Consider the following 12,433-nt stretch of genomic DNA (forward strand, 5'->3'; position numbering starts at 1 on the left):
AATGAGGCGGGTTGCCGGTTTCGTGAGCATGATCGCGGTTCCCGCGGACTCGATGTCTGCAGGGATACCCGCGATTGTCTCACAGGGAGGAAGAACGGGGAAATGCTGATATAAACAAACATCTCCCCGTTCTGCCTAGTGACAGGACACTGATCACAGCTCCCTGTGATCAGGAGCGGTGATCAGTGTTGTGTCACACACAGCCCCTCCCCCCCACAGTTAGAATCACTCCCTAGGACACACTTAACCCCTACAGCGACACCTAGTGGTTAACCCCTTCACTGCCAGTCACATTTACACAGTAATCAGTGCATTTTTAATTGCACTGATCGCTGTATAAGTGTGAATAAGTGTGAAAATCGCGCCAAAAGTGTCCGATCTGTCTGCCATATTGACGCAGTCACAATAAAAATCGCTGATCGCCGCCATTACTTATAAAAAAAAAATATTAATAAAAATGCCATAAACTATCCCCTATTTTGTAAACGCTATAACTTTTGCGCATACCAATCAATAAACTCTTATTATTGCGATTTTTTTACCCAAAATGTGTAGAAGAATATGTATCGGCCTAAACTGAGGAAAAAAAAATGTTTATATTTTATTTTTTGGGGATATTTGTTATAGCAAAAAGTAAAAAAAAAAAATTTCAAAATTGTCGCTATTTTTTTGTTTATATCGCAAAAAATAAAAACCGCAGAGGTGATTAAATACCACCAAAAGAAAGCTCTATTTGTGGGGAAAAAAAGGACGTCAATTTTGGTTGGGAGCCACTTCGCACGACCGCGCAATTGTCAGTTAAAGCGACGCAGTGCCAAATCGCAAAAAGTGCTCTGGTCTTTGGCCAGCCAAATCAGTGGTTAAGCCAATTCTTGCTCTGACAGGGAGAGAATACAAGGGACTTGTTACAACACAAACTATCCCTGAGAAATTATTTCTGCACTGATGGCACTATTGCAAATATATTGGAAGATGTAGACACCCTTTGACATTTGTAAAATTAGCATTTTAGTGTATTGCTAGTAGGCTTAGCTAAATTCACCCACTTTAACTTACTGTAAATGGCACAAGCTACATCCAGGACAATGTAGGTATCATTTATTCACTAAAATGTGGTAGCAGAGTCTGCCTTGTACCACTAGAGGGAGTATCACTGTATAGAATCAATGAGATTCCGCAGCATATAAAGATGAAGCTTACTCCACCATATTGCAGAATGTATATACAGTAGAATAATAATGACTGATCAAAAGTTTAGGGTGTCTGACAGAGGTTAGGGGTGTCTGTTTTCACCAATGCTTTAAAGTAGCTGTAACACTTAGACATGAAAAATGAACAAAACATATCCATCTATAGTGTGTTCTCTAAAGCCAGAGCACTAAGTGTCATTTCTGTCTGCTGCCTCCTTCTTCTGCTATCTGCATGAGTCACTTCTGATAAGTTTTCCTTTCACCAAAAGAAAAAAAAAACAACCGGGTGGGACCTCCAGCACACAGCCTGTGATTGACAGCCTCAGCTGTTCCTGTGTGCTGTGTGAAGGAGGTGTGTCCCCTCCCTCCAATCAGCTCTCAGAGCTCTCCTCACTGAGCTCTGTAGAGTGAAACTCCCCAACCTCTGTTTTCTGACAGCTCAGACCAGCTTCACAAATTCTGGACTTTGAATTAGAGAAGAGAAGGCCGCAGATAAACAGGTATAACTTATGTAGGAGGATTGGTTTCATCTCTGTGTATCACCTGAGGCCAGTCACTACACTGGATATATGTAAGGGGTTCTAACCACTTTTAAAGAGGAACTGCAGTCTGCTCTCATAAATTGTAATAAAAACATCTTTGCCATTCTGAAGCTTCCCTCCCAACCACTTTGCATATTATTTTATATATACTGTGATTCTCTACTTGCCAAATATGCTGCAGAAATCTCTCTCCTCTAAGTCTGCCTGCAACCATTTTAACTGCAGGCAGCCGAAGCTGCTGCCTGTTCACTTCCTGGATTTACACAGGCACACAGAGGTGCACTTCCAGCTCTACAGCTCTCATTGGCCCTCCTATGATCCACCCCTTCTCCCTTCCTGGGAAACTCTCAAAGAGAGAGCTGTGTATGATGTAAAAAGCCTAGGCTAATGACCAGACAAGAAACCGGAAGTGGGCTGTATAAGGGATTTACTGGCAGAAAAAAAATGTTTTACTATCCAAAGTTATCCAAAGTTAAAACAACAAGGGCAGAAGATTTAATAGAAGGAAAGTTGAAAAAATGACTGAAGGTCCGCTTTAAATAACAAAAAGATGTGAGCAATGGCAGGCCCTATATTTTATCATTACAGATTTTGAATTGTTCAAACTGTATAAATTGGAATACAATTTAATTTGTGGCTGGGCTTTTCTTAAAGGAAATTTTTGTTTTGCCTATGCAGAGGAAACTAACAGATTATATTTACTGCCCCTCCCCCCAGCTGCACCTATACTTACCTTTCTTTTGCTCTCCCACCACTGATTTCGGACATTAGGAACAAGTAGAGTAACCTCCAAATTGCAACCCCATCCCCGTCCCCGTGTTCCGGTGTTAGAGCAGTCAACTGCAAAACACCGGTACTATCACTATACACATGTAGCACCCTCATAAATAGGCTGCTAGTTAAATTAGGCAAATTTCATTTTCCAGCTCCCCTGTAATCAGTGGAGCAGCTTGTGATTACTTAGGGCTGTTCTGGGTTTCACCAGTTGCAGGTTTGACTATTTCCCCCTGCCTTCTGGAGTATTCTGGAATGTAGTGGGCTGGCAAAGTCAAATTTGCAGCCTGTATATTTATGTGGACCCAGTCAATCCATGGGGAAGAATGCCCAGTAGGTGGTTGAGGAGTGGATAAATAATCTGAGACTTACAGCAGCCCTGTGCTTGTCCAGGAGGAGAAGTTTCCAGCCTGAAGGGCTCTCCTGCCATTCTGGTCAGTCCAGCTGTACTTGTACACTTGCTCATCGAGGTCCAAGCTATGCTAGAGCTGGGGGACCTATTCTACTGAACCGTACTGGAACTGATTGAGGGATTCCATTGAGGATCTGGTCTGGAGAGTTCATGAGCGAAATGTCCAGCTGATATGGAGGCATCCAAGTATCCAAGGACATTTGTGAGTATAGACCTGTGTTTGAGTGAATGTGTCCTGCTACTATCCCTTGTGCATCAGTGCAAGCTCTTGCTAAAATGCGGACATTTCCTGAGGTGTCCAGTGCAGCCCAGTCCCTTCGTCGCTGCTGCATGGACTATGCTGAGAAGCTTTGAGAACGACAAAGTGTCCTTGTGTTCTGTATTGTGCTACTGGAGTATCCCACAGCCTCCTTTATCCCCATCCAGGGCTGCCAATAGGGGTACCACCGGGCCTCGCTGTCAGGGCACACAGGGAGGACCGGACAGCGGGGGGGGGGGAATAATTACAGAACGATGCACTGTGTCTGTGTCTCTCCCTCCAGCAGCTGAAAGCAGGTTTCCCACAGCCACCTTTATCCCCACCCAGGGCTGCCAATAGGGGTACCACCGGGCCTCATGTAGGGGGCCCAGGCACACAGGGAGGCCCAGACAGCGTGGGGAACAATTACAGAACGATGCCCTGTGTCTGTGTCTCTCCCTCCAGCAGCTAAAAGCAGGTTTCTAACCCTCTCCCTGCCGCCAGTTTTCAGTTGCTGGAGGGAGAGACACAGACATGGTGCATCATCCTGTAATTGTCCTCCCGTCCCGCCACACCGATCCCCCTCCATCTTCTGCTTACATCTGATTACCCCCCGTGTGCCTGAGCCCCTTCTCGCCCCCCCCCCCTCCAACCCCCCCCACAGTGCTGCCAGCTTTCCTCTCACCCGCTGCTGCAGGTACACCAGCGGATGGAGAATGGGGGCTTCTGTGTCCATTGATAACTGAGCATTGTAAACCAAGCCCCCCCCCCCCCCCCACCAGCATTGTAAAAAGAAATTTGAAAAAAAAAACATAAAAAAAATGTAAAAAAAAATAAATTGTAAAAAAATAATTTTTAAAATTGTAAATAAAAAAAAGAAAAAAAAAGGAAAAACTATTTTTAAAAATTAAAATGTTTGTAATTTGAGGAGGGGGGCTGTCAGGTAGGCTGTACAGGGCGCCATGATTTTTAATGGCAGCCCTGTCCCTATCCAAATTTATTCAGCCAAAAAAAATATAAAAAAAAGATCTAGACTCTTCATTAAGCCAGAAGAGTGATTAGAGCCGTGTGCCTGGCTGCTGATACACTGGTTTGGTAAAAGAACCTTGGGTCTACTCAGCGGGCCCTTTTCGGGAGTGAGCGCCACACACAGGGGCCACGATTCATCAACCTGTTTCTCTGCCTTGGATAAACATTTTAACACATATGAATGATTACTTACACCAAGCTGATTTCTCTTACAAGTTGCACGAGTTATCCAAAAGTGGAAACCCCCTTTAAATTCCCGGTGCCCATTCATTGGTCTACAGCAGTGAAATTAAAATTGTATACAAAAATCTTACTCACCATGTTTTTCAGTTTGGGCAGACGCCTTTGCCAGCAGATGTAAATGAGCCCGGCGACAATGATCATGACGCACACGGAACCGATAATGACCAAAACAATAAAGAGTTTGCCGTAATCGCTCCGGGGTGGACTGGGGCGTGACTGGCAGCTGACCGTGCTGGAGTAACTTTCAATCCCGATCTGTAAAGAAGTGAAGACCATTAGTCCTATAAGGCGAGGGGGGGCTTCTGAAAGCAGTATTAAACCGAAAAAGAAAACATTTATTATATTGCAGCTTACCAATTCTTAGATGTGATGTCTGCATTTGTTTTCCTTTCTTAAGCCGCGTACACACGGGGCGGACTGTCTGGCCAACTTAGTCCGTCAGACAATCCGACGGACAGTCCGTCATACTTTCGAATGAACGGACTTGACCACACACACCACTTTTTGAGCGGACTAATACGGCGTACTAAGTCCGCCATACTATCCGCCCTACTTTTGAAATGAACGGACTCGCCCACACACGCGGAGGAAAGTCCGCTCATTTCGAGCGCGTCTCCAGGTAGGCGGGGCCCGCGAAGGAGACGTCGCTGGCCCCGCCGCCTGGTATGGACTTAAAGGGGAACCCCAACGAAAAAATCGGCGTGGGGGTCCCCCCCAAGTCCACAACAGACCCTTGTCCGAGCACGCTACCCGGCCGGCCAGGAAAGGGGGGCGAGCGAGCGCCCCCCATCCTGAGCCGTACCGTACATGGTGACCCCGCCCCCTTACGATGTCATAGTCCCCATGTGACATCAACCCATGTGACCAACCCATGTGACATAAAGCCATGTGACACCGCCCCATTGTCCCTATATAAGTGGCCGCGTCCCTGGCATTCCGGCCGGAGAGATCGTCGAGGCAACATCTCATGGAGAAGTACAAGAAGAAGAAGAACGAAGGCGGCGGCGGCGGCGACAGAAGACCGGGCCACCGCCTGTAAAAGAGCTATAAGAAGGCGCGGTGGCCGGCAGAAGAACCGAAGAGGGGGACAAGACCCCCGAAGTCGGGAGAAGAGGCCGACGGCGAGGAAGAAAGCCGTACTCCTCCGCTAGCAAAAGAGCTACAAGAAGATAGCGGAGGAGTCCGGCGAGAAGACCCCCGAAGACGGAAGACCCCCAGAGCTGTGCAATAAAGTATTTTATCTCGTGTGTTGTGTTTTTTTTGGTACTTTTATTTTACAGGTGAATGGGTAGGGGTACATTGTACCCCATACTCATTCACATAGGGTGGGGGGCCGGTATCCGGGGGCCCCCTTATTAAAGGGGGCTCCCGGATTCCGATAAGCCCCCCGCCCGCAGACCCCGGCAACCAACGGCCAGGGTTGTCGGGAAGAGGCCCTTGTCCTCATCAACATGGGGACAAGGTGCTTTGGGTGGGGGGGGCCGCGCGGCCCCCCTTCCCCAAGGCACCCCCCCATGTTGAGGGCACGCGGCCTGGTACGGTTTAGGAGGGGGGGGCGCTCGCTCGCCCCCCTTTCCTGGCCGGCCGGGTAGCGTGCTCGGACAAGGGTCTGTTGTGGACTTGGGGAGGACCCCCACGCCGATTTTTTTCACCGTTGGGGTTCCCCTTTAAGTCCATACCAGGCGGCGGGGCCAGCGACGTCTCCTTCGCGGGCCCCGCCTACCTGGATACCCGCTCGAAATGAGCGGACTTTTCTCCGGGCGGGAAAAGTCCGCTCATTTCAAAAGTACGGCGGACTGGCATACACACGGGCGGATTGTCCGCCGAAATGCGAGTCCGACGGACAGTATTACGGAAATTCCGAAATACTTAGTACGCCAGACTGCACGCTGAAAAAGTCAGCTGAAGCCCACACACGAGCGGACTGTCCGCTGAAATGTGTTTCGGCGGAATAAGTTGGCCAGACAGTCCGCCCGTGTGTACGCGGCATTAGGCTTCCTTTCTTCTCGTTTCATCTGGTGATCTGTCCAGTAAATCTGCTGCTTTTCAAAAGCACAAGCTCTCCAGCAGAATGTATCAGTTTACATGGATGAGACAAACCATCTAACACTGGCAGGGGTTCTTACAATGATCAGATTTTATTATTATTTTTATTATTATTTTTTATTATTCTTGTAAAACATGGGTGCTAAACCTGTGGCCCTGCAGCTGTTTTGGAACTACAAGTCCCATCATGCCACTGCGTTTAGGAATCATGCTTGTAGCTTCTAGCCTTGCAATGCCTTGTGGGACCTGTAGTTCCGCATCAGCTGAAGGGCCACAGGTTGAGCACACATGATGTAAAACCTTTATCCCAAAAGTAACAAAACTGCTTGCTGCAACTTATTATAAAGTTTGAGCTGGAGTGTGTCTTCAATTTGTTAGTGTATTTAAATCTGCTAGTACATCTAAAGCTCGACATACACCATACCATTTTCTTATTCAATTTTCTTTAGATTTACCTTCAACTATGTAGTGCAAGGTCCTGTCTGATTGCATACAAATTGAAAGTGTTTGACTTCCTAGTATATGGTTTTGGTAAATTTAAAGGAAAGTAGTACAAGAAACTTGTATAATGTATGGCCAGCCTTACACCCCCCCCCTCCCCCCAACTCACAATGAGGCTGTCTGCTGTGCCTCCTGTTCTCCTTCATTCAGAGTTGTGTCTCACTAATACAGGAGGGGTGTTACTGGACAGATCACCGGGTGAAAAAGGCAAAGAAAAACAAAACAAAAACTAATGCAGCCATCACTTCTAATGATTAGTAAGCTGCAATATATTCCATTTTTGGTTTTAGGTTTAACACAGCTTTAAAGCTGAAGTTTAATCTGCTTATATTTTGTCTTCTATGGCCCCTTAAAATAAAAACGTTTCCATTTTACATTCAATTATTGAATGTAATATGATGATTAAAACTTTCTGTTTTCATGATATATCTTATTTTAGACCAGGTGATGTCCCCACTGTACCTCTGCGCTTCTCTATGCAATACAGGCAAATCACGACTAGTGGGAGGGGCTGGCTGTATATAGCCTCCTGCCTCAGTACTTCTCTTAAAGTGGACCTTCAGTAATTTTTTTTTTTCAACGTTCCATCTATTAAATCTTCTGCCCTTGTTGTTTTAACTTTGGATAGTAAAACTTTTTTTTTTTTCTACAGGGAAATCCCTTATACAGCCCACTTCCTGTTTCGTGTCTGGTCATTAGTCTAGGCTTATGACATCACAGTCAGGCTGGGGAAGAAAGTGATAGGTTCCCCCAGAAAGCTCTGATCTCAAGAGTCCAACCCAAGGGAGCCCATGGCCATCTATTGGTTGTATGCACAACTGACCTCTGCAAGGCTTCTTTTTATGTCGCCCAGCGCCATGAAGACGTCTTTAGCAGGGACCACACCTTGAAAAATAAAATTAGATACAAATTGTTAGACCACATGCGGAAAGGCACTATTACCCACCATGTCTGGACACTGAAGCCTAACCACACATGATGGCTTGAAGCTTGGAGTGACTTACGTTCCTCCTCTGTGACCGTCATCAGCAGGTGATTGTCATTCTCATTAGGCTTGCTCAGGAAGATCACCCAGTCCCTCTGGGGTGGCTCTGTTTTCCAAGAGAGCGCCCCCTCCAGGAGAGAAAGCAGCTGTTGCCCCTTCCTCCATCTGAACTCTTCCTGTAGTAAGAAGAATCTCCAATTAAAAAACAGGGGAAAAAAGGTAGACAAGGTCCTCCTGTAAAATCTAAACTCTGGTTGCTATTTATGCACCTCACCTCTGACCACAACCCCCAATGCCTGAAACATGGCAGGCAGGGCTCGGCCCTTCCAAGACATAGGCAGAGGCAGTTGCCTTTGACACTTGAGCAGAAGGGGGAGCCAAAAGGACTGCTAAAGTAGCTAAAGGCTCTGTACCGATCACTGACCCTGTCCATTAATAACATTCAAAGTGGATGCACAGTAAACTGTGTTTACTATGGTTCAGTTTGTGAACAAATGGGAAGCTCTGTACAGAGCTATTCCTGTCCATTCATTCTGTGCAGCTGAGACTTCAGAGATGGAGATTGAGGGCTGTGTCTTTAATCTCCTTTCTCTGTCTCAAAGGTGAAACATTAGAGGTCTATTTAGACCCCTGATATCTCCTAAAAAATTGTAATAAAAAAAAAATGGTAAAAATAATAATAAAATAACAAAAATTAAAAACTACTGACACCAGTAGCAGAACTCCCAGGGTCTCAAAGGTCAAACTTGGGACTGGGCTCAGAGGGAAGGACTCCAGCTGGGGGTCAGAGGGGCTCTTAATAGTTTCTTGCACCAGGGCCCTGAAGGTTCTAGTTACACCACTGATTGCAATATATGTAGCCAGCTGACTAAGTTTAGGTTTGCTTTTACCCATTCATCCCCAGCAGGACATACTTACCTTTCCTTTTCTCTCCCTGCCATTTATTCAGCACCAGGAACCAAAGAAAATAACTGGTCATTTTAGGCATGGAGGACTATGTGGCTCATACAGGGCTTACAAAGAGTTATGGACTCCCAAGGGGACCATGCTGATTGGATCAGTACTGTCAAATGGATCATCCATAACAACGTGTGAGCAGGGGCGGACTGACCATTCGGCCACTTAGGCACTGCCTGAGGGCCCCGGGCCACTAGGGAGCCCCATCAGGGTTGCCAGCCTCAGTAAAACCAGGGACAGTATGTAAAAATCTGTATTTTTTTTACATCTGTCTCTGAAATGTCCCTTACCGACATCCTTTTGGTCTAAAAATCCAGAGATTATAGCTGCCCCACCCCTCCAGTACCTTCTCAGCCAATAAAAACAGTCTGTGTATACTGTGTGATTGTATACTGTGCGGTCCCATAATCTGTGATTGCCTAGCCCATAATCTCCTATCGCCCGGGGGTCCCATGAGTTGTCAGTCCGCGCCTGCGTGTGAGCTTCAACTCCTAGCTCATATAAGGCTTTTCAGTCACTCCCTGGGGTGGAGAATAAGGACGATATGTGTGTCTAATTCATTTTGAGTTGGCATTAGAAAAATGTAACAAATTATTCAATGTTATTGTCGGCATTCCTGGTGGGATTCCCTTTGGGGGCGGTGAACAAGTGGCAGAATGATGTGGGCACTTTTGAGGAAGAACAGTGGGAAGAGGTCCTCCAGGCTGTCCAAATGTCTTCCCTCAATGTAGCGCAACGCCTATCCCAGTTGCACATCGCCTTGCGGGTGCATTATACGCCCACAAGGCTGTTTAGAATGGGGGCGAGACCAAAACTCCGACTGCGCTCGGTGCGCTAGAGATCACGAAGACTTGATCCATATGCTGTGGCATTGCCCCAAGCTTCACCTATACTGGACAGGGGTTCTGAACACTGTTAACATGGCCTTTTCAGTTAATATCCCGACAGATCCCAGACCATGCATACTGGGCATACTGGACGACATCGCCTTTGAGGATAACTCTAAACCACCTATTGCAAGATAAGAGGCTCGCCTGCTTATCCTTCGATGATGGAAGGCAGTTGACCCTCCCATGCTAGAGGAATGGATTACCCGAATGGGTGAAACTTTAAGGAGAGGTTTATCTTCCAGCATAGAGGACGCCCTAGTAAACTCGATGCATTGTGGTCACCCTGGCTGGATACCCCGGGATTCTCCCCGGTGGACCTCATACTGGACAGACTATTAATCTAAACTAAACTTAAGGTTTCAAATCTGCTTAACCACTCAACGCCGATGTACGTCCATTTTTTTGAAGAAGGATATCTCGGTAACGGCAGCAGCTGCTGCCACAACCGAAATATCCATATCTTCAGGCGCTGGTCGTCTGTGCGATAGCGGTGGTCTCCACAGCGGGTTCGCCGCGAGATCACCGCTATCGGCGGTGGGAGAGGTGCCACCCCCCCCCCCCCCCCGCTGCTTACCGGAGCCGTCGGTAGTGGCGGAGGCGATCGGGTCCTCTTCCTAGCTGGGTATAGAGACGAGTGAGGCTAAGATGGCCCCCACTCGTCTCTATACCATAGGAGGGCGGAAGCGACGTCAAAACGTCACTTCCGCCCATACCTCTTAGCCCTTGTACACACGGTCGGAGTTTCCGACAACCAAATCCGTCGGATTTTGTCCGACGGATTTTGTCCGACGGATTTTGTCTGAAACTGTTGCATACACACGGTCGGACGAAGTTGTCGGAAAATCCGATCGTTCAGAACGTGATGACGTTAGTTCGTTACGACGGGACTACGTTCACGCTAGTAGCCAATAGCTTTGATGTAGGAATTTGATCTGAGCATGCGTGGCACTTTGTCCGATCGGAATTCTCTACACATGATCGGAGTATTTCCGATCGGAGCATTTTGTCGGAAAATATTTCCGGCAAGTTGGAAAATTTGGTCCGGCGGATATTCCGACGGAAACAGTCCGATGCATACCACACACAGTTGGAATATCCGACAAAACACTCCGATCGGACACATTCCGTCGGAATCTCCGATCGTGTGTACAAGGGCTTAAAGGTATATTTTTAATGTCATTTTTTCAAATGACTTTTTTTTTTTTTTTTATTGCATTTAAGTCCAAATATGAGATTTGAGGACTTTTTGACCCCAGATCTCATATTTAAGACGACCTGTCATGTTCTTTTTCTATTACAAAGGATGTTTACATTCCTTGTAATAGGAATAAAAGTGATCTATTTTTTTTTTTAAAACAGTGTAAAAATAAATAAAATCAATTAAAATAAATAAGAAAAAAAAAAGGTTTTTAAAAACACCCCGTCGTGACGAGCTCGCGCGCAGAAGCGAGCGCATACGTGAGTAGCGCCTGCATATGAAAATGGTGGTCAAACCACACATGTGAGGTATCGCCGCGATCGGTAGACCCCCTCTGTATCGCAAAAAATGCAACCTGTAGAATTTTTTAAATGTCGCTTATGGAGATTTTTTTAGGCTGAAAGTTTGACGCCATTCCACGAGCGGGCGCAATTTTGAAGCGTGACATGTTGGGTATCAATTTACTCGGCGTAACATTATCTTTCACAATATAGAAAAAAAATTTGGGCTAATTTTACTGCTGTCTTATTTTTTTATTCAAATAAGTACATTTTTTGCAAAAAAAGTGCACTTGTAAGACCGCTGCGCAAATACGGTGTGAAAAAAAGTATTGCAATGACCGCCATTTTATTCTCTAGGGTGTTAGAAAAAAATATATAAAATGTTTTAGGGTTCCAAGTAATTTTCTAGCAAAAAAAAACTGTTTTAAACATGTAAACACTGAGTCTGAAAAAGAGGCCTGGTCCTTAAGTGGTTAATGTTAGACAGCACAGTGGGCCCTGTAGGGTAGTGTATTGAAGGTGCATTAGGAAGATACCATGTTGAGTGCTGGTGTAAAGTGATGATAAGTATACTGATTGTACACTGTAACTTGTTGAACCTGGAATCTATACCATGTTTGTAATTTCATTTCTTTAATAAATTTCTTTGAGAAAAAAATAAAATAAAAGTTTAACAATATACACTGCCATCCACAGAATGCAAAAACAGGTAAACTAAAGAAAAAAAATATCTTTCTGTGGTTGCCTCCCAAGGCTCGCTCCAACCAGCCCTCCAATGGGTTGAGTACTCCATTAAGTTCCTACAGACTTATGAACAACGTGCGGCCAGTGGAGCCTTCCTCGCTGCAACGCTGAACGGCAGTGAAAGAGTCGGCGCGCTTGCAGAAAAGGTCACCGAGCAGTTTCCGCATTCCTCCCTCCCTCTACGGCTGTCTAATCCCCTCTGCTGTTTCCATGACAACCCAGAGACCCTGGAGATGGTTAATAAGGACAGTTGTCATGGAGACTGGTAAATCTCGGGGCAGGCTCCGGCCTGCACACCCAGCAGTGTAATTTGGGAGGGAAGGGGCGACTGAGCCCTGCCACAAAAAAGAAGCCCTTGTCAGACGTGGGTTGGGTTGTTCTTTTTTTAAAAGGAAAAGGTGGC

At 46.2% G+C, this 12,433-nt stretch overlaps 1 protein-coding gene across 1 annotated transcript in view; it reads right to left on the reverse strand.

The window, feature by feature from the left end:
• Positions 1 to 12,433, reverse strand: part of PODXL2 (podocalyxin like 2) — a 47,149-nt gene that overhangs the window by 7,615 nt on the left and 27,101 nt on the right. Inside the window, exons 6-8 of the mRNA XM_077451731.1 lie at positions 7,980 to 8,136; positions 7,799 to 7,860; positions 4,504 to 4,683 (exon numbers count right to left, since the gene is read on the reverse strand). Coding sequence (XP_077307857.1) covers positions 4,504 to 4,683; positions 7,799 to 7,860; positions 7,980 to 8,136 — 399 coding nt within the window. The remainder of the gene's footprint in view (positions 1 to 4,503; positions 4,684 to 7,798; positions 7,861 to 7,979; positions 8,137 to 12,433) is intronic.

This window comes from Lithobates pipiens, unplaced genomic scaffold, assembly GCF_037356315.1.
Source record: "Lithobates pipiens isolate NorthernLeopardFrog02 unplaced genomic scaffold, aLitPip1_a1.2 Scaffold_23, whole genome shotgun sequence".
NCBI lineage: Eukaryota > Metazoa > Chordata > Amphibia > Anura > Ranidae > Lithobates > Lithobates pipiens.